Genomic DNA, 23,134 nt, shown 5'->3' with positions numbered 1-23,134 from the left:
CCAAGAAACACTGAACATGTACGGACTGAGAAGGGACAGGAGATGTATGCCCCACAGCTAGGAATGTATTCAAAATAAGAGAGTGCAAACTGGTTTGGAGAAAAAGAATTGGGTCAGATCTCACACACACACACCTTGCACCCTCCCCACTGACACCTCCCGTTTCATGCTTGAGTCAGTCTGGATAAGGATGGCCCTCAGTGCAGTCCGCCACTGCTAGCATGGCCACCACTCTCTCCCATCCCCAAAGGTCCCAGTACCTCTGCCCATGACACATCAACACACGTCATCTCAGAACTGAGAGCAAAATGGGTAAAAGGCTGACAACTAGAAGCAAAAATGGCCAAAAAGCAGAAAGTTCACTTCTATTCAAAGAGATTAGTGCAAGACACATTGCCAGATAGTTCAGTTTCATAACCCAAGGCACAATAATGCCTCCACTTAGCTGTTACTATGGTTTGTATTCGAGTAGTCCCCAGAGATAGAGCCCCATTGTGCCAGAGAACCGAAGACAGTCCCTGACACAAAGAGTTCACAATTTAAAAGACAAGACAATCAAACAAACAGATATAGATAAACAACTAAATAGCCACTTGCTGAAGTACAGATTTTGTAAATTACAGTGCAATTACAGTTTTCCTTCACACAACAAATCCCTCCATAACAACCTGCTCTGTGTCCAGCTGCCACTCCGTTATCTTTCCTCTATAAATCAAATGGTTAATAGAAGACATGGTTTATGGTGAAATGAAGGCATCTCTTCCTCAGCTTGGTGACCCTCCACAAGTAGATTCTGCCCTTGCACAAATGATTGCATCTATTGCTCAGCCTTTGCCAGGGGGCACAGTGCCTGTACTGGGATGAAGGTACATTATCCAAGAGGGCGGTTGTTTTACAAATTCTCGTTTTTTAACATTGTAGTGAGGCGGACTGGCCTTCCATGGACTCGGAGGGGGAGGAACCCCTCAGTGAGCCCTGGTGGGCGGAGCCAGGCCACACTCACCCCTCCTGCCGGAAGTCAGTGGGCAGGACAGGAAGTATAAAAGATGGGTCTGAAAGCTCAGTTGGGCTGCAGCTGCTGGAGGAGCCAGATGCCTCCTGCTTGCACCCGAGCTTGGAGACTGCTGCTGTCCCCTGGGGAGCTGAGGACTGGCCAGAGCCGTATGCTGACCCAACAGCGGAGGAGCTGCCACCACTACCACAGATCTTCAGCCCGGACGATCTGGACAACCCTCTACAGGACCAGGTACAAGCTGAGGGGGAGTCAGGAAGTGGCCCAGAGGCAGCCAACCCTAGTCTAACTGCAGCACCGCCTGTTGCGGTCAGGATCCCCGCTGACCCAGTGGCAAATCTCACTGCCACTGTTAGGGCCCTTGGCCAGGATGCAGTGGAGTGGATGGGCCTGTGCCCCACCCTGCCGCCCCAACCCTGGGGTGGCTGTCTCCCCCTCTTGAGGCCAAGAAGCCACCACTTTTCGTCCATCAGTCGGAGCCAGGATGCGCAAAGCCCTTGCTGCTCGGCCCTGACCGTGAACACAAGCTATAGACTTATTGCCCTGCCCTGACTGAGGGTCTGGGCTACCTGTCTGCCTTTTTTGCTCGGTCCCTGACTGCAGGCCTGAGCTATAGACTCCCCTTGCCCTGCCCTGCCCTATGGGTCCAGTCTACTTAACTGTGTTTCTTGCTCAGCCCCTGACTATGGGCCCGAGCTATAGACTCTTGCCACGCCACTAATTCCCCATGACAGGTGACACCCAGAGACGTCGTGAGGCAGACTGGCCTCCTACAGACCCGGAGTAGGAGGAACCCCGCTGCTGAACCACTACAAACACTATCAGAGAAAATATCCCATGGCAAACCATGCACCTGTCTTGTGCACTGCTGGGTATAATATAAGCTTGGCCTTTCTGCTACTGTGCTGTCAAAAGGAAATAATCACAAATATTTTAGCACATAGAGAAGCCCTTTGAAAGATGAAGGCATTTAAATCCCCAGACTGTATTGAAGTAGCATCACTTTGTGGCTCAAAGAACTGGCAACAGAAAAGGAGCTTTTTAGCACTAAGGATCCAACCCAATTCTCACCAAAGACAGAGATTTCAAATGCACTTGGAGCAAGCCTGAGGTCAAAACTGCCATCAGATGGCAATTCAGTGTCAGTATGAAATGATCTGGTTCTCTGAGCTCATTCCAGGCACACAGGCATCCATGCCACCAGAAAGCAGCATTTCTACCCTCACTGTGGTTAATAATCTCATTTATGAGACAAGAGATAGAATGGTCCATGGAAACCAAACTTTCCTCTTATTCTTAAACCCCAATCAGTCCAGGGCTGAGGAGTTATGTACCAGAAGCCCTGCATTGCTCCCCAAGTGGTATTTGTTTTGTATATAGAGGAGTTCAGGCTATCTGTTCTGAACCTTTCATTGATAATAAATCAACTTTAAATCTTACAAAATGCTGGATTGAAATATTGCATGTTATTCACACACACACACTGTACACATGTTCTGTATCAATGCAGCACCTACAGTATGTAGGACAGCTAATGCACTGAAGTGTGCAGGTTGTTGGCATTCCAACTAGAAATCCTCGTTTTCAGGGACTTATTTCTTGGGCATTACATGCAGGACTTTGCCCAAGGAAGTAAATATTTTATAATTTTTTTGACACAGAAAACTGATTTGGCTATAATTTTGCATGTTCCTGTCATTCAAACATGGTCTGCATTTAAAATGACATTTTGCAGGTTATTAGTGGTCTAGAATGTGAGCTGGAGGCCCTGGAGTTATGAATAAGAACGGATGCTTTATTATTATTATTATTTTTTTTGCTCTAATAGCTCATAATTCCTATGTAATGCCCTTAAGTGCAAACAATGACCTGCACAGGATGCTGTATTCCCCACAGATGTCTATACCTGATTACTGGTCTTTTATGCTATTGTTTTTAATGTCACTGAAACTATGGTTAGTTATTTGTACAGTGGAATTGCCCATAGTTTGATATGTCATATACTACAATGAAAATGGAATTTCTGAAAAAAAAATAGGTTATCATGGGCCATTTTATGTTTTGTCCCACCACCAAAAGTTAATCCCTTCTATGGGCTAGCTCTCCTCAGGGCTCACAAACTGTCACCCCCTCAAGCCTCACTGACAGATGAAGGAATTGGATTTTTCTATATGTGCAGCTATTGTCAGAGATCAAAGCTGCTGTGCCTGCCTAGCTGAGCCGGCAAACAGCAGCCTTTCCCAAGAGTCTAAAAAGCTCATTCCATTCAGTGATGCTGCTGCTCTAGTTCTTTTGTCAAGGCCTCTCTCTCCAACCCCGCCAGGAGCAGCCCACCTCCTCGTCCTGTTCAGGGTAATGGTTTTCCAATATAGCTGTAAAGATAAAGGTCAATTTTTGGAGTAGATTGTCTGTATAGCTCAACACCCTTGGGAAGTACATCCATCCCTGGCATCTAGCTGGAATCCCGTTAACACTGGAGCCTCCCCGTAGCCTTTCACATATCAATACTCAGGCCTGTGGGCAGTAGGGGGTCGTAGTTGCAGTGAATCGTTGCCTGCTAGAGCACACTCCTGGGTCTCTGGAAGCATTCAGATGATAGCTATGCTCGACCCTTTTGTTCATAATGGAAACCCATCTTTGATCTTTTAGGGGGTTGATACAGATCCGAAATCTCAAGGTTGATTGATCTAGAATCTTTGGCTGTCTCCGTTGTAATATCACTGTATTCCACAGACTCCTGACACCTCCTGACATCCAGACACAACCACTCGTCTTCTTCTATTCATTTCTTCTGGAAACTGGTTTCCTAATGCAATAACTCTGTCCCAAGGCAAGGGTTTGTACCATGCCAGGTCCATGCCAATACCCCCAATGCCAAATGTATCCCTCTCATTTGAAGCATGGGCAGAGGAATATAATTTTCTCCCAAGCAAATTGATATTTCTTCTTGTGTTTGGGGGAGGAATAACGAACCTTTCCTTGCTTCAATTTCTCATTAGCCACCACAACTCAAATCCTATGGCAGGACTTGGTAAAGTCCATCAGCATGTTAAGACATTGCCAGGACAGAGACAGGGGTAAGCAAAAGGTGTTGGGATGGCTTAAACAGATCATCAATCCAGGGGGTGAGCCACCTTGCCTTCCGCTGGAATTTGGATGCGAGACTTCTCATAAACTGTCGATAGCTGACGATTTCAGGAGTTCTCATGAGTTAGGATCTGTTCCAACCCCACAGAAATCAATGGGAGTCTTTCGATTGACTTCAGTGGGAGCTGGATCAGACCCCAACTCAGGAAGATGGCAGTAGCAGACATATCTGACCTTCACATAGCCTGCTCTGGTGAAGAAGAGAATGGAGCAGTAACGTGACTCTGACTGTCCTCCTCAACTACACCTACTATAAATAAAAAATAAACAAGCCTTTTAGGGTTACTAATTTTAGAATTAAACTTTCTCCTAATCCCACCCATGAAGTTCATAAGTACCCAGTCTAATCTAGTAGTTCGGGAATTGTACTGCCTTACTCGTTTTCTTCTATCACAATCTTTAGAGACAATGGCAGAACTATTATCTCTCGACTTTGTGCCTCTTAACAGTAATGAATAGTAATGAATCAGCTAATGGTGCCAGGCTAGTCCAATACACTGCAAGTAGAGCATTCTAGGTCATTCTGAATCAGTGACTTGGACCTTTTTATCTGCATGTAACAGTTTATCTACATTTTTCAATTATTTTCTACCAGTTTTTGAATAATTTTGATCTTTTTCTTAATAGGATTACACACAAAAAAGCTAAATTAAATGGAATGTCCAAGAGGAAATTAATAGTTCTGTATCGAGAGCAGGGTTTGAATAATGTGCAATAAATGAGGCCTGGGGCCACACAGGGAACAAGGAGGATACAACAAAATATTGCATAACTGCTCACTCAGAGAGCATGTTCCATCCTTCACACTGAGTGGGGCAAGAGATCCTGTGGAAAAATAGCATGTGCGCATGTAATTCAAGACTGTATCAAAATGCATACATATCTGCATACTGGCGGGTTCCTAGTTTTTGAGTGCTTGAATTATCTGATAATTCATTAGAGCAATTAAAGGATTAGAAGAGGGTTTGCCCTAACGTGATAATTTCGAGGAGCTCAATCTATTTAACTTAACAAAGAGAAAGTTAGGGGGTTACTTGATTACAGTCTGTCAGTACTTACATGGGGAACAAATATTTGATAATGGGCTCTTCAATCTAGCAGAGAAAGATCTAACATGATCCAATGGCCGAAAGTTGAAGATAGACAAATTCAGATTGCAAATAAGGCATACATTTTTAACAGCGGGAATAATTAATCATTAGAACAATTTACCAAGGGGCGTGGTAGATTGTCCATCACTCATGATTTTTAAATCAAGCTTAGATGTTTTCTAAAATATCTGCTCTAGAAATTATTTCAGGAAAATTCCGTGGGCTGTATCAGAAGTCAGAGCTGATGATTACAATGGTCCCTTCTGGCCTTGGAGTCTATGAATCTATGATTTTATGACATTATTATTTTTTTAATATAACCTAAAAAATACACCCAAAAACTTCTATAAAGGGAAACTGAAAGTGCAGAAATTCCATCGTGTGGAATCACACTGACACCCAAATGGGTCATCAGCATGGCTGAAAGGAATGGTTACTTACTATAACTATGGTTCTTCTTCGAGTAGATGAGGGCATGCATTCTATTAGATGACTCACAAGCAGTACCCCAGTCTGGAGGCAGGGCTCAGAGTCTACTGGAATGGAGATTGCAGGACCACCCTTCCAAGGCCTGCGTCTGCTCTGGAAGGTGTGATAATAGCATAATGGTCCGTAAACGTATCTGTGTCTCAATGAATGCCTGGAATGACTCACACAAGGCCTTGGGCAACTGGTTCTCGAATTTAGATACAGCTGACCAGTTGAGAAAATCACACTTGGACAGCAAAGCTTGTTGATTTGTGATCCTCATCTGCAGGGACAATGAGGTCTATAGATCTTCTGGTCCAGAAGATCCAATCACTTGGAGTCCCTATGCTTGGAGGTAGACTTTAACCTACCCTGCCAAGCCATGTTGTTTACCACCATTACAATCAGGGAATTTGGGCTGGGTGGGAATAGAACACCTCAATGCCCTACACAGGAAAAAAGTAGGGCTTTTCCATGCACTTAGCCACTGGTGGTAGCAAGGCCAGTGTACTCCACAGGACTCTTGTGGGCTTGAGGAGATGTGGCTATATAGTGTTAAAGCTCCTGGTATGCCTTGAAATCCTGCAGAATAGCAGGGGAGAATGAACCAGGCAACACGGCATCATCTGGTGATGAGGACAAAGGTCTTGTCTGAGCCAAAACTGGCTCTCAATTCTGGGAAGATATACCTGGAAGGGAGGACTCTGGCAGCATTGTGGGGAGGAAGACAGCCAATACCTGGACTTATGACTGATGCAAAGCCACCATAGTTGACCTGGTGAGTGACTTCAGCTTTGAATGGGATGAAGAGCGGGCTCTCCACAAGAAAGGCGCATCCCACTGAGTCCAAGGAGGCCACTGACATGAGTAGGGCATTGGTGACCAGGAGAGACCAAGCCCAGGGATTTCTGTACCAACCACAGGGCACACACCAACTCTGGGAGCCATACTGATCCATTGGCGTCCTGCGGAGTTCATCAGGTGATGTGGAGTGGGAGGATGACGAGACTGACTGGGAATCAGAGCCCCAGGATCTCAGTAATATGGGCAGAGGGAGCCAATAGGTGGTCCAATTCATCCATTACCCAGTGCGAGGCAGGAATTGGTGCCCCCGATAAAGGCGGTATCATCAGTTCCAAGCATGCAGGAGTCGATGTTGAGGGTGATGAGAACCACCATGGGAGCACCTGTAGCATTGAATGCTCAGGGCCAAAGAGGCTCTTGCTGCCATGGTTCCCCTCACCAATTCCGGTACCAGCTCTGTGCCCACCATGGGGAGGGGAGCATCTTAGTGCAGTGCCGAGGTGCAAGTCCTGGACTAGCAGTGAGGATACAGTCGGTACGGCTTCACCCTTGTCAGTACTGGAGTCATCGGACACCTGGAGGCCAGATCAGGCCACATGGCTTGTTCAAGCAGATGCTGCTTGAGGCAAAGATTCCATGCTATTTGAGTTTGCTTCTTAAGCAATATACAGATCGAACGACACTCTTTAAGGTCAGCCTCACCGAGGCAAAGCAAGCACTGCATGTGGGAGTCACATTGGGGATCACCCCTCTGCATGAAGGGCAATGTTTAAACCCTGGTGCGGGCATCACTGGGGAACACTAACACTATCTATTAACAATTAACTAAACTATGTACAATAAACTAGGCTAAGACTAAATGTGAGGTTGTGACACAACCACCACACAGAACTCTGAAACTTTTGTCTCTTCCTAGAGAAGTTACATTGTCTAGCAGGGTATGTTGGTTGCCTGTAGAACAGCTGACCATACCACTGTTGTTGCTGCTCTTGAGGTCTGTACTGCCACCTTTTAGTGACTGGAGGATAGACTCCTAATGGTCATATTGTAGCTCTGGAATCTTTGAATTACTTTAAGGTCTCATCAATCTTATCGTAAAAGAGGGAGTGACCATCAAGACAGGTCCTTTAAAGCCTGCAGAATGTCTGGGACTATACCAGAGTTCAGCAGCCATGAGGCCCTTTTCATTGCTATTGCAGAAGGCATGACTCTGGAGGAAACATCTGTGATGTCAAGCACCAGCTGGAGTGACTTTTGATGAGCCTCTGCAAGAAAGGTTTTTAACTCATTTCATGCATCCTCAGGGAGTTTATTAACAAATTTTGATGAGGCTAATTTAGAAAATCATACTTCAGCAGAAGCACTGGTTGATTAGCTATGTGCATCTGTAATAACAGAGTCGAATAAATCTTTCTCCCAACAAATCAAGTCTTTTGAACTCTTTTCCTTGCGTGTAGACTTGTACCTGCCCTGACAAGATCTTTAATTGGCAGCAGTGACCACCAGGGTGTTGGGAGGTGAGTAGGAATAAAAACACTCACAGCCATGAATAGGAACATGGAAGTGTTTTTCAGTATGCTTAGCAGTGGGAGCTATGGAAGCCAATGTATTCCACCAAGTTATTGTGGGCTCCAAAAGCGCTTCATTTATTGGGAGAGCAAGCCTCCCAGGATGATTGCAAGATGTTCAGAAACTAGGGCTGTCAAGCAACTAAAAAAATTAATCACGATTAATTGAATGATTTAAAAAAAATTGTGATTAATTGTGCGATTAATCACGCTGATAAATAATAGAATACAATTCATGTAAATATTTTTGGATGTTTTCTACATTTTCAAATATATTGATTTCAATTATAACACAGAATACTAAGTATACTGCTCACTTTCTTTATTTTTTATTACAAATATTTGCACTGTAAAAAACAAAATAAATAGTATTTTTCAATTTCCATTACAAGTACTGTAGTAAAATCTCTTTATCATGAACATTGAACTTACAAATGTAGAATTATGTAAAAAAAAAAAAACCCTGCATTCAAACACAAAACAATGTAAAATTTTAGAGCCTACAAGTCCACTCAGTCCTACTTCTTGTTCCCTAATCGCTCAGACGAATTTGTTTATATTTACAACAGACAATGCTGCCCGCTTCTTGTTTACGTCAACTCAAACTGAGAACAGGCATTCACATTGCACTGCTGTAGCTGGCATTGCAAGATATTTGGGCCAGATGCGCTAAAGATTCACGTCCCTTCATGCTTCGACCAATATTTCAGGGGACTTTCATTCAGGCTGTTGACAGGTTCTACTCAATAATGATCCAAAGCAGTGCCGATCGATGCATGTTCATTTTCATCATCATGAGTCAGATGCCATCAACAGAAGCTTGATTTTCTTTTTTGATGGTTTGGGTTTTGTAGTTTCTGCATCAGAGTTTTGCTCTTTTAAGACTTCTGAAAGCGTGGTTCCACATCTCATCCCTGTCAGATTTTGGAAGGCACTTCAAATTCTTAAACCTTGAGTCGAGTGCTGTAGCTTTCTTTAGAAATCTCATATTGGTGCCTTCTTTGTGTTTTATCAAATCTGCAGTGAAAGTGTTCTTGAAATGAACATGTGCTGAGTCATCATCCAAAATGGCTATAACATCAAATATATGGCAGAATGCAGGTAAAACAGAGCAGGAGACATACAATTCTCCCCCAAGGAGTTCAGTCACAAATGTAATTAACACTTTATTTTTTTAACAAGCATCATCAGCATGGAAGCATGTCCTCTGGAATGGTGGCCAAAGCATGAAGGGTATATGAATGTTTAGCATATCTGGGATGTAAATACCTTGCAATGCCGACTACAAAAGTGCCATGTGTATGCCTGTTCTTACTTTCATGTGACATTGTAAATAAGAAGCAGGCAGTATTATGTCCCGTAAATGTAACCAAACTTGTTTGTCTTAGCAATTGTCTGAACAAGAAGTAGGACTGAGTGGACTTGTAGGCGCTAAAGTTTTATATTGTTTTGTTTCTTAATGCAGTTATATAACAAAAAAAATCTACATTTGTAAGTTGCACTTTCACGATAAAGAGGTTGCACTACAGTATTTGTATGAGGACTTGAAAAATACTATTTCTTTTATCATTTTTACAGTGCAAATATTTGTAATAAAAATATAAAGTGAACAGTGTACACTTTGAATTCTGTGTTGTAATTGCAATCAATATATTTGAAAATGTAGAAAAACATCCACAAATATTTAATACATTTCAATTAGTTTTCTATTGTTTAACCATGCAATTAAAACTGCGATTAATTGCGATTAATTTTTTGAGTTAATCACATGCGTTAACTGTGATTAATTGACAGCCCTACCAGAAATTTATGCATACTGTCTTGTACATATTCAGCCTGAATGCCCAATGCTACTGTCATACTTCTTAAAAGGTCCTGGGAAAACTTGAAGTCCTCTGGTATGAGAGAGGAGGAATCTGGTACTGAAGAGTCATCAGGCAAAGAGGAAGACAGTAGCACTGGAACCTGGGTCACAGGTTTAGGATGATGCTGTGGTGGGTCAGTAGAAAGTGCCTGAGAGTGTTGCCCTGAAACCAACAGCTCCAGAGGGTGGTTTACTGGGGACAACATCCTCTGGAGCAGGTTGAAGATCTGGTCCCTCAACAATCGAGGACACTTCCAACCAAAGGTTCCAGTAGGTCCATTCAGGCAATGAATATGGAATTGGAGGCCAGTATGGACTCAGCCAAGATGGCCTGTGTTTTTTACCAGAATGATCCCATTCTCAGTATCAATGATTCCTTTCCACAGATAACTTCGAGCCTCTTACTGAGTTTCGAGTAGCAAGGGATGACGATGAGGAGGAGGAGGATTCTGAGTTAAAATGCAAAGAACTTTCTGTAGAGGTTGCATGTAGTGGAGGGGCCATCAATTGTCCTGATGAGTCTGTAGCCCAGAGGTAGATGGAAACGTCAATGCCAAGATTGATACCCAAGATGCACCCCGAGATGTTGAAGGGGCATCTCAAAAGTTGGTGCTGGCCTCATAATAGATGAATGAATCAGTGCTGTAGCTGGAGATGCTGGACGATCGATTGGCACAGAAATCAAAGTCAGGCATGGTACCAATCTGGCAAATGGTGGAACCAAAGTCAGTTCCAGGGAAGCATCTTTATTGTCTCTTCACTTGGAAGCCAATATCTATATCATCCATGGATTCTGTACCAGGTTACAGAACTGTACAGATCCAGAATGGCTGAAGGCAGATCCTCAACTAAAGAGTCTTGTGCCATCAGGGAACCCAGGATTGAAAGGCTAAGCAGGTCAGATGCCACTTGAAAAACCTGCAGGATTGGAAGGACCTAAAAGGCCGGTACTGGAGTTGAGTCTGTTGGTATTGAACTCATTGATTGTCCCTATTACAGTGTTGGAGTTGACAGGATAATACCAGTAAGGTCCCATCTCAGTACGGGGAGCCACAGGACAAAGGCCAGACTCTACCCTGGGCACCTGAGGAATCCTGGCAATGTTTGGAGTTCATCCTTCACATAGAGAGGGAGTCTCTTAGGGACTTGGAATGGTTCCTGTCCACTTTGTGGGTTCGCTTTTGTGGAGAGCATCTTGAGGAGGATCTATCCCTTCTTTGCAGAAAGGAATCTGAGTCCAAGGGCTTGTCTGAGATTGCTGTTCCTCAGAGGCTAGTTGTGGGGTTGGATGATTGGCCAAAGGCCCTGGCACTGAAGCAGGTCGCATTGCTTGCTACATGAGATGCTGTTTGAGGCATAAGTCTCTGGAGATCTGTGTTGTCTTTTTAAAAGAATGATAGATACTGCCCCTCTCTTTGATATGCCCCTCACTGTGGAATAGAAGGCAGTGTGTGGGGATTGCTATTTGGGATTGCGACCCCACATGACGGGCAGTGCCGGTATTTGAAGCCTGGTGACAAATGCCACTGGGCTATATCCTGAAACAATCTAAACTATCACTAACTAGTGGGTACTACTACTGAGCTATAACTACAAAAAAACAGACATAGGAAAGGACCCTCTAACTACATAGCAATTCTGAAGTAAACCACATGGTGAGCTCTGACTCAGGCAGTGAGAAGGAACGAAGAGGGATCAGGATAGCATCTCTCTTAAATTGCCCTGGGAGGGGACCCAAAGAGGCATAGTGTGCGTGTCCCCCCCCCCCCCCGACAAGTACTGTATGGAAAACTCTCTGGCTCTGGACACCACTGGCTCCACACCTGAGTGGAATACAGATGTGAATCTCTCGGTGAACAACTTCTCATCTGTCCCTGCATCCCTGGGCTGGAGCGTGCTCAGTGCAGATGGAATCTTCAGGGAATTTAGCTGCCAAATATAACAGGTCTCTACTGAGCATGTGCAGACTGTGATGTTCCAAGGCTTATATCTTAATCAAACTGGGTGGTTCTACATGGGAACAGTAAAAAGAACATTCCTGACATGCAGGCAACTCCCTTGCCAAATTTCAAATTCTTGCTCAAAGCACCTGAGCTGCACACTGAAACGGCTGTAAGAACTTTATTAACATCAACAAACCGATGTATTTTCCCCTACTTTTGTTCTTAGAAGCAGCTGAACTATTTTTGCTGAAACCTTCCAGAAATATTCACGGGAACTATCAGCTCAACCAGTTAGTTTGGCAAAGCTAGAAGCAGCTGGAAACAGGGCCTTACAATGGGAAGTGTTGAGCAACGTTAACTATAGGCAATGCTACAGGCTCCACTTATAATTATGCAATCTGAGGATGCTGCAGGCACTCTGTCCTGATGTGCTGTTTATACCCTTGCAAAGCAGCGCCAATCATTAACAGCTTCATTCTTGTTTCACGGTCCTTTTCCTCCACTCTGATTGTCTAGCTCCTTAGTTTTGATGAGAGATTTCAGAGAGGCATAGGTACAAAGCGTGCACCCTGGCATAGGCAGACATCATTGAAAAGGTTAATTGTGAGTGTGGCCTCCCAACATTGGATATTTGTAACATGGGGATAAATTACCTGTCTGTCTGTGGCTAAAGGGAACAAATTCCATGTACAAAAACTCATAAAACACTCCCTGGCTTCTCCAGGTTGTGCCAACGCAATGGCTTTATTTTAATTTTACATGGCTGTCCTTTCCAAAACTATATAAACGTCATCACTGATAGATTTGCAATAGAGATACCATGAAGCTGTCTCTGCAAATTGTATATAAACTTTAAATATTAAATAACCAATGAGATCACAGATTTTCAGAGTCAAACATCTCTCAGTAAGGTTTGTGCTCAGTGAAATGCCTTAACTCTTTGGTTGCAATGTCAAACTCTTTTCCCTTTAGGCCAATGAAGTTGATGCTTTCATAACTTGATATCATGTTCCACACACTGACACTTGTTCATTTCTCTTTCTGAGAATGTGAAGCAGGCTGGGAGGTTCCCCGAGTCTTTTTGCTTGGCTCTGTCAGAGCGACGTGGGAGGGCTCAACAGCTGCCCACCTGACATGTGCAGTAATTAAAAACTATTTAGCTGTTATTTGCATACTCCAGCTTTTACCAAGAAGTGGAATTTGTTCAGCAATCATCTTGGTGTTTATTTCTAACCCAAACACACCTGGAAAAAATATCTCTACACCCCCACAAATAATATGTTCAGTGATCAAGTCAGATCGTTCTTTTGCTGAATCAACTGATTTTGAGCCTCATGCAGGGCCTTAGACTTTAAAGGGATGTGCACAGATTTAGAAGTTTATGTAGACTTGTGAGGAGAAGGGTCAGATCCTTGACACACACATCCAGTCTCTTTGGGCTGCTGGATTAGGACAGCACAAAACAGTCCTAACTGGTTAGCTGGGGATTCTGTTGGCAAAGGACATGTTTGACACAGGAGAAGACTTCCCCCAGCCCTGGGGACATTGGAGGGGGGATAGGAGGACATTCTTCTGGCATGTGCCCACAGGGTACTGTGCTCCAGTGACCTGGGGCTGTTACTGCTGGTGGAAATTAGAGCAGCTTTGAGGTTACTCTAAATTGTAAAGGAAACCAAATTGCCTCTGAGCCCACGGTACTACAGTTGGGGTCTGTGGAGTTTCAGGCAGGCATTGCTTCCCCATAACCACCAGGGGCCCAGATGGGCTTGCCACCAAGAGGAACTGAGATGCCCTGCAGGAAATCTCACCCTAAGGGGCATGCGTGACAGCCCTCTGGGGTTTCCTGATTTGTTGGCACTTCCCATATAAATCAGGAAGCCATTTCTGGGAGTTGTTTGAATAATGCAGACTTCTGGTGTGCCTCAGACCCTGCTCACCACCCCTCGCTGTGACTCACCATGATTCCTGTGCTCAATCTAGGCTTGGCCCCCGACTCTGATCATGGGTTACTATGTCTGGCTTAAGACCACTGCTGACCCCGGTGAAAGAGTCTGGCCCAGCCCCATCCCAGTTCTCGCCTCACAGTCTCACTTTGGTAATGGACTCTGACTCTGCGGTTTGGACCTGGCCTGGCCCCAGACTGATCCCTGACCTTCAGACCTGACACTGAGCAACTCACTCTGTGTCAACCGGTTGCCTCTGACCTGGCCCTAACACTGGCCCCCAGAAGCCCAAGCATGGGGTGGGGATATGGAGGAGGCATACAGCCCCTCTCTTTCCCCCTTGGGGACTGCAGCAAGTGCAATGGGGCCAAAGAGCACAGGGAAAATATCCTGAGAAATCAGGACCTGACTTTGCAAAATAAACCGCTTGATTTGTCTTGTGCACCCTGTGGCAAGCAGAAGTGCTTGGAAGTTTAGCTGTGGAGCACTCACTAACATTTTTCTTCCCCTCCATTGGAACTTGAGCCCAAAAGTTTCAAAGCAAATAAGTGCCCTGGTTTCCGAAGTGCTGAGCACCCACAGCTCACATTGGAAATCAGGCCACTTTTCCATAGGCGCCTAGCTGCAGATTTAACATTAGGGATCTGAGTTTGAAAATGCTGGCCTGTGTGCTTATCTGAAACTCCAGCAATGGAAGATGAATTCCCAACAGAGGAGTGGAGAGAGGTTTGTGGCATCCCAAGCATTAAAATGCTCCACATGCATTTTCACTTAACCTGATTCAAAAGCCAGCCTAGCAATCCTGTGACTTGAGCCCTCAGGGTAGGTCTACACTTACCCGGTAGTTCGGCGGCAAGCAAATCGAACTTCTGGGTTCGACTTATCGCGTCTTGTCTGGACAAGATAAGTCGAACCCGGAAGTGCTCGCCGTCGACTGCGGTACTCCAGCTCGGCGAGAGGAGTACGCGAAGTCGACGGGGGAGCCTGCCTGCCGCGTCTGGACCGAGGTAAGTTCGAACTAAGGTACGCAACTTCAGCTACGTTATTCACGTAGCTGAAGTTGCGTACCTTAGTTCGAATTGGGGGGTTAGTGTAGACCTGCCCTCACTCCCCACGCCAGAGGCAGCTCTGACAGCACTGACCCCTTCTGGTCAGTCTAGGAGCTGCGCTGAGGAGCTACCTTCCAATCCTCCTCCTTAAGTATCCACTCCCCTCAATCACTAGGAGCTTAAAAAGACCTGACTCCTAATTCACATCATTTTCACTTCTCTCTCGCTAATACAGGCAGCTTCTCTTTTAAAGCAGAGATGTAAATACCACAGAATCCGACTGAGCTAATAATCCCCAAAGCATAATATTGCATTTGAGAGTTGCACGGTGTATTGGATTTGCCTTTCCCATTGTGTCATTATTTCATTAAAATGAAATGACTTTGAAGCTGGGTGGAATGCGTCCTAGTTAGTGGCACAACTATGTTAATCAGGTGCACCCTACATCAACCCAGTCCTATATGAACCAGTGAAGACGAGTGTGTTGACTGCATTTGTAACCCACTGGCCAGAGTGTGTTTCAGGCCCCTCTCTGTGCCCAATGTACACAGGAGATGGATTTGTTAGAGCCCCACCTGGATAGCGTTGGCTTGCACTTTACAGTACACCAGTGGGTTACACATTTCTACACCATTGCTGCTATCTGGGTTTCCTCCTGCATTACAAAAGCCAGAGAATTTCATCCTGTTATACTTTGGGCTCAACACAGGGTTTTTATTTAACTGTTTAACCTTAATATTGCATGTAAAACTAATGCATCATTAAGCTGGACAGCTAAAATATTTTAAAAAGTCATTAATACAAAAAAGGTAGAACCCCTATAGATCTGAAATGAACATGTGTAATATTTTTTATTTCTGTTTTAGGTGAACATTTAGTAGTACATATTTCTAAATTGCTAAATATGTATAATGAAATATGCAAGATGTGCAGTATGGCCAGTTAACTCTGTTCTAGAAACTTAACTTCTGCAAGCCCTGTCTTTTTCATGGATTCATAGATTTTAAGGCCAGAAGGGATGATTAGATCATCTAGTCTGGACCTCATGTATTACATAGGCCAGAGAATTTCATCCTGTTACTCCAGTGTAGAGTATTTTATTTAACTGTTTAACCTTAATACTGCATTAATGTGATTTTTCCTTTGAATATCTTGGCCAAGAATTTCAAAGTGACTAATGATTTTGGGTGCCTCCATTTTCGATGTCCAACCTGATATTTAGAAAGAATTAAACAGCTCGCCTCTGAAAATCATGTCCTTCAAGGTGTCTCAAGTTGGGCACCCATCAACGCTAGTCACACGTGTGAAGAAGTTCTTCCTTTTGTTTGTTTTAAACCTGCTGTCTATTAATTTCATTGGGCGACCCCTGATTCTAGTGTTATGTGAAGGGGTAAATAACATTTCCCTATTCACTTTCTCCACACAAGTCATGATTTTATAGAGCTCTATCACACATCCCCTCTGTTGTCTCTTTTCCAAGCTGAACAATCTCGGTCTTTCTAATCTTTCCTCATACGGAAGCTGTTCCTTACCCCTAATAATTTTTGTTGCCATTCTCCATACTTTTTCTGATTCTAATATATCTTATTTGAGATGGGGCACCCAGAACTCCATGCAGTATTCAAGCTCTGGGAGTACCATGGCTTTATATAGTGGCATTATGATATATTTTATCTTATCTATCAGTTTCCTAATGGTTCGTAGCATTCTCTTAGCTTTTTTGACTGCCGCTGCACATTGAGTGGATGTTTTCAAAGAACTATCCACAGTGACTTCAAGATCTCTTTCTTGAGCTAATTTAGACCCCATCATTTTGTATATATAGTTGGGATTATGTTTTCCAAAGTGCATTACTTTGCATTTATCAATACTGAATTTCATCTGCCATTTTGTTGCTCAGTCACCTAGTTTTGTGAGATCCCTTTGTAACTCTTCAGTCAGATTTGGATTTAACAATCTTGAGTAATTTTGTATCATCCATGTCACTGTTTACCCCTTTTTCCAGATCATTTAAAAATATGTTGAACAGCACTGGTCCCAGTTCAGATCCCTGGGGGACACCACTATTTACCTCTCTCCTGAAAACTGACCATTTATTCCTACCCTTTGGTTCCTGTCTTTTAACCATCCATGAGAGGGCCTTCCCTCTTAGGCCATGACTGCTTACTTTGGTTTAAGAGCCTTTGGTATGGGACCTTGTCAAAGACTTTCTGAAAGTCCAGGTATACTATATCCACTGGATCACCCTTGTCCACATGTTTGTTGACCCCCTCAAAGAATTCTAATAGATTAGTGAGGCACAACTTCCCTTTATAAAAGCGGTGTTGGCTCTTTCCCAACAAATCATGTTCATCTGTGTCTCTGATCATTCTGTTCTTTACTATAGTTTCAACCAATTTGTCTGGTACTGAAGTTATGCTTACTGGCCTGTAATTGTCAGGATTGCCTCTGGAACATTTTTTTAAAAACTGGGTTACATTAGCTATCTTCCAGTCATCTGGTACAGAAGCTGATTTAAGTGGTAGGTTACATACCATAGTTAGTAGTTCTGCAATTTCATATTTGAGTTCCTTCAGAACTCTTGGGTGAATACCATCTGATCCTGGTTACTTAATACTGTTTAATTATCATTTGGTCCAAAACCTCCTCTCTTGACACCTCAGTCTGGGACAGTTCCTCGGATTTGTCTCCTAAAAAGAATGGCTCAGGTGTGGGAATCTCTCTCACATCCTCTGCAGTGAAGACGGATGCAAAGAATTAATTTAGCTTCTCTGCAACAGCTTGTCTGCCGTGAGTGCTTCTTTAGCATCTCAATTGTCCAGTGGCCCCCACTGATTGTTTGCTAGACTACCTGCTTCTGATTTTTTTTTTTGCTGTTAGTTTGAGTCTTTTGCTAGTTACTCTTCAAATTGGGTTTTTTTTTTGGGGGGGGGGGCTCTCTAATTACACTTTTGCACTTGACTTGCCAGAGTTTATACTCCTTTGTATTTTCCTCAGTAGGATTTGGCTTCCAATTTTTAAAGAACTCCTTTTTGCCTCTAACTGCTTCTTTGACTTTGCTGTTTAGTCATGGTAGCATTTTATTTTGGTCCTCTTACTATTTTTTTATTTGGGGTATACATTTAATTAGACTTATATACATTTAAATATTTGAATTTCAGTGGTCCTGCTTAGGTTTTGAAACCCCCTTGACTGAGGAGAATGAGACGAAGGAGGAATTGCTCAAATTTGTGCTGCTGCTCTTTTTTTTACTTGAGACATTTTTTTAGAAAGATTGGGTTCAACGGACAGCTGCATATTTGTGTACATTGGAATGGCGATATCTGGCAACTTTAAAAATAGTTTTTAAAATAATGCTTAATATTTGCCAAATATTACAGAATGCAGAAAAATTTCAAAAGGACTCTAAAACAGCATGTTTGGTAAATTTTTCTCATGCCCATGACTTTCCTCATTGCCTGATGGGAGGCATGTTTTCCTGGGACACACATAACAATTATATCGTATAGACCTCTTCCATAGCACTTGTCAGCCACAGATCTCAGAGCACTTTAAAAAGGAAGTGAGTATCATTTTCTCCATTTCACAGATAGAGGGCAAGGCACAAGGAGATGAAGTGACTCATCTGAGCAAACTAGTAGCAGAGGTGGGACTAGAACCCACTAAGTCTTTGGCCTTGGTGCTATCCCAGCAGATACACTACCTTCTGTTAAGCCACCCCTGCAAAAATTTGCCATCCAGATTTCCTGAGGCCTGTCAGGCTGAAAAGGGAGAAAGCACAAAGCTGTCCCAAAGAGGGCAGAACTTTAAAAAAAAATGAGAGAAAAGGTGTGGCAATAATATTCTGCAGTGTGTATGTTTTATTAAACCTCGTATCAATGAAAAATGACTGAGTGGAATCTCCTGAAGGCTTTTTTTTACAAGTTACCTTTAAACTGAAGCCTGTGAAGTCTGAGCTCCAAAGGAGAACTTTTTAGCAAGTTAGGAGCAAGAGTTATAACTGAATTCCATCCTTAGCAGCATTGCCAGCTCTCATGATTTTATTGCAAACTGCACAATTTTGATATTTTAATTAAAGCCCTAGCAACTGGAGATGTGGCTCTGAACCCAGAAGGAAAAGAAAAAGAACCAATATTTATTATTTTATTAAAATCTCATTATTTTAACGCCAATCTCATGATTTTGGGTCCTGACTCATGATTTTTGAATATTTATCAATAGTGCCTTAATTACAGCGTTTGCTACCAGCGCCTTACCTTGAGTTCTTCCAGGTCAGGCCGCTCCATGCTCACTACAGCTGCTAGCAGCTGGTCTTCCAAGCCATCTCGAGTTACAGTGAAGTTGATCAGGGTGCACTGTGCCTGCATCTCTGGTTGGTAATGGGGGTTTGCTAGCTTTGTGTGGAGGATGAGACGAAAACTGGGGTTATATTCACATTCTTTGTCTCCAATTTTAATATACCTGAAATAGAATTAACAGATGCAAATGTTCATGTGGCTTCCAAAGCTCTTTTAGCTCACTTACTAATGTCATTCATGTCTAATAGCATTTCACAACATGACATTATATATGCTCACTATACAGAGATATCAATTTCAAGTTAAGAACAATTATGGTTAGATGGCATTTGAGACACCCCCATGTTTGAGATAGTCTAGACTTTCAGGCCGTCCCCATTTGAGGTGCTCGATCTCAAATGTAAGTCATTCCTAGTTTTGAAGCAGTCCAACAGTCTGTCTTAAAAAAAAAAAAAAAAGTTTCAACTTGATGACTATGGAGCCTATTTTCTTCAGACTAGGCTGGGTCCATAGATCTCACTGAGATTTAAAAACGAAGCCAAGGCTGGAGACTGGCTGTACTGCACTGTCGCCTGTGAGAAGTAAGATAACAGACAAAATTCCAATTTGTTTTATATATTGCACAATTTGACAAATAGGTTATGGTTTATAATGACAGGGGAGGGACGGTGCAGAAGGAATATCAGAGCACAGCAAACCTAGGCATGAATGCAGCCAGCAGGAATCAAAGCAGAATTCCCAGATGAATGTGGGGTATAGTGATGTTATGTCCTGAGAAGAATGTACATTTATCTTAGGCGGGCTCTACACAGAACTTTGTACTATTTCAGAACTTAATCACTATTTCAGTTCAGGGTGTGATTTTTTTTTTACTGATATACTAGTGCATGCTCTAGTTTAGTTGCAGTTATACTGGGATAAAAGAGCCTTATGCCAATATAGTTTATTCCTCTGCCTTATGGGGACAGATATACTGGTATAAGCCCCTTTATACTGGTATGACGGTGTCCACAGTAGGAGGGTTGTGGTGTTTTAACTACATCTGGTACAGAGGCTGATTTGAGCAATAGGTTACATACCTTCATATACATAGATACATATACACATACATATGCATAGATAGTGAGAGACAGTTCTTGCATCAAAGACCTTACAGTCTAAATAGATGGAGTGGGAGAAAGGGAATATTATCATCTCAATTTTACCAATAGGTATTGGAGAGACAGAGAAATCACATGACTTATTTACAGTCACAGAAAGAGCCTGTAACATAGCCCAGAACTGACCCCAGATATGCAGAGTCCCCATCCAAAACCTTGACCACAAGACTATCCTTTCCCTTGACATCAACAGGACATCTGTCCATGTGGATCAGCTTGCAGGATTGGTGCCTTTGTGTGGAGTTTCTGAATATGAAAGTAAGTCCCATTCCCCAGGATGCCCAAGAGAACCACCCAAAGACCAAGGAGCAAGCTAGACATTTGGATGGCCGACATTCCCTTTTTCAAATAGTAACTGTTATTACTTCACAGTGACTTTCTAGAACTGAGCTATACACCACTGACAAGGGAGTGTTTTAGTTCTGCCGTTGTCAGAAGAGATTCTAGTTTCATGTCACATACACTACAATCTTGTCTCCTTTTTCAAATTTTTCTGCTCTAGCTATCACTTTTGGTACTGAAACAGCCATCTTGGTTTTGATGCTTTACTTTCACAATAAGGAGAGCCTAGTTTTCCCAGAAGTTTACATCATTCAATTATATATTAAGTGTATTCAACAGTAAGGGAATAATCTCTGAGGATCTTAAGGAATGTGCAATCCAAAGCTTAACAGGCTCTTTGTTGTTTACCATTCAAAGCCACAAGTGAGATTGCATCTACAGCTGGTGCAGAAACAGCTGAGGTCACACAAATGCTGTGATCCTGTTAAGCTAGATGTAAAGAGCGTTAAAAGTCTGAATGACACAGACATATTGAAAGAAATACGACTCCATTGTGTGAAAGCCAGTGAGATAGCATCCAAAGAATCCCAAAGTTAAGTTAACCACATAGCTCTGCACACACACTTCTATTTGTTGCTATTATTTGAACACGGGTCTAAGAACACAGTCATTTCAATCCCACTCAAAAAGAAGCAAAAAAGGAAACACTGCTCTCCTGCCTCTTTGTATGAATATTTTCATGCTGAAAGGCACCTGGTCATTACCCCAAGAACCATCTCCCAGTATGTTCTGCTCCCTGTATTCCTGATACTTAAAGCTGCAACTTTATTCCCAAATAGCCAATAACAAGGATGGACAACATGAGGGCATCTTTTCTTCACAATCTGTGTGACAATAACTTGAAATAAAATTACCCAACCTATAGACATTAGGAATGTCCAGAGGTGTCTTTGCCACATAAGGGGAGAGAGATATTTGTTTCTATACAGGGAGCCAAGTGATTAAGGGAACCGACTAATTAAGGAAGCTAAAGGTTTATTTCAACTCCAAGTGACTATCTATGATTGCCATGATTTAAAATCTCACCCCTAGTCCCAAAAGCAGAACACGAGTGAAGTGAGAAACACACACACGCACACACACACACACACACACACACACACACACACCAAGGTTAGGCAAAGGCAAGATATTAGCATAAAGAGCCCATCTCTTCTCCTGCCAACACTGGGAAAAGGCCAGACAGTGAGATGGCCACAGACACATATTTCATTCGATCTCCCAGACTCTCACCTTCCTTTCTTGATTGTTTCTCGGCCAAGTAATGCTCCCAAAACTGGATCCACAGATTCCTCCAAATTTTCAATCAAAACCACTTCACCTGCAGCAAGGGCTTGTTCCATGGTGTCCAAATACCTAGCACAGATGGCATTGATACAATATCAGCATTCAGCACAGACTCTACTCACTGCAGCAAAGAGCATGAGCCCCGAGGGATGACAGAGAAAGCTGTGGAACACCACTGAAGAATGAGAACACAACAAAAAACAATGAGGAGCAGGAGTGGGGGAGTCAGTCGGCCTCCTGTAGAAAAACCAATGGGGTTTCTATTACATTTCATAGAGAGCTTGCTGACCAGGGTGTCTGTGTATCCACACAGCTTTAGATGGTTAGGCACAGAGTATGTCTACACTGCAAACACCAGTCATGGCTGCAGTTGTGTGGACATATCCACACTAGCTCGAATCTAGCCAGCTCAGGTACCGGAGCAGTGAAGCCACAGTAGCAAAGGCTTCATTGTGGGCTAGCCACTTGAGTTACCCAGGGTTTCACAGTCCCAGTACCCAAACTAGCCAGATTACAGGTAGCTCAGGTATGTCTACATGAGATACAATCCTACCCCATGACTGCAGTGTAGACAGACCCAGAGAGTGTGTCAGATCTAAGAATTCCCTATGGGAACACACAACAATAAAAGAAACATGCTCTGCCAAAGCAAGCACCTTCTCTGGTACTGCAGATTTTCCCAGCATGTCCTCAGCACGACTTGGATTTCAGCTGACTACGTGTAGTGCTAACTAGCTGGTTCACTACCACTCCTCACTGACACTGCCTGCACACAGGACCCTTACTGACAGCTAAGAGAAACAAACCATTCCTACTCAGAAATAGCTCCCGTAAGATGAGAACAAAGGCCTCACTGGCTACACACGGAGAAGAGTATATATTATGAAGCTGAACTTGGGAGGTCTGGGATTTGCTGGTAATCACTACCTCCAAGAATTAACACCAGGCCAATGGGAATATAGTGATACAAGTCCTCTGTACATTACGGTGTGTACATAGCCTCCCTCTCAACCAGCCCTTCGTAATGCCCTTTTAGCCACCTGCGCAGGATCATTCTGTTTTGGAATGGCATGATGTTTCCTGATGCTTCCCCAGCATCCTGTGCCAGCCAGCCAAAGGTGGGGGTGAATGGGGGTATTTGATTCTTCTCATTGCACC

General features: G+C 43.3%; 1 protein-coding gene across 1 annotated transcript in view; it reads right to left on the bottom strand.

The window, feature by feature from the left end:
* LOC117887652 (dynein heavy chain 9, axonemal-like) overlaps nucleotides 1-22,097 on the bottom strand; it is a 150,912-nt gene extending 128,815 nt beyond the window's left edge. The window contains exons 1-2 of the mRNA XM_034790310.1: nucleotides 21,923-22,097; nucleotides 19,146-19,350 (exon numbers count right to left, since the gene is read on the bottom strand). Of these exons, the coding sequence (XP_034646201.1) occupies nucleotides 19,146-19,350; nucleotides 21,923-22,032 (315 nt within the window). The 5' untranslated portion in view covers nucleotides 22,033-22,097. The remainder of the gene's footprint in view (nucleotides 1-19,145; nucleotides 19,351-21,922) is intronic.
* Nucleotides 22,098-23,134: the final 1,037 nt, after the last annotated feature.

Source organism: Trachemys scripta, chromosome 14 (genome assembly GCF_013100865.1).
Source record: "Trachemys scripta elegans isolate TJP31775 chromosome 14, CAS_Tse_1.0, whole genome shotgun sequence".
NCBI classification, from domain to species: domain Eukaryota; kingdom Metazoa; phylum Chordata; order Testudines; family Emydidae; genus Trachemys; species Trachemys scripta.
Note: the sequence above shows the minus strand (reverse complement) of the source record. Positions and strands in the feature narration are given on the sequence as shown.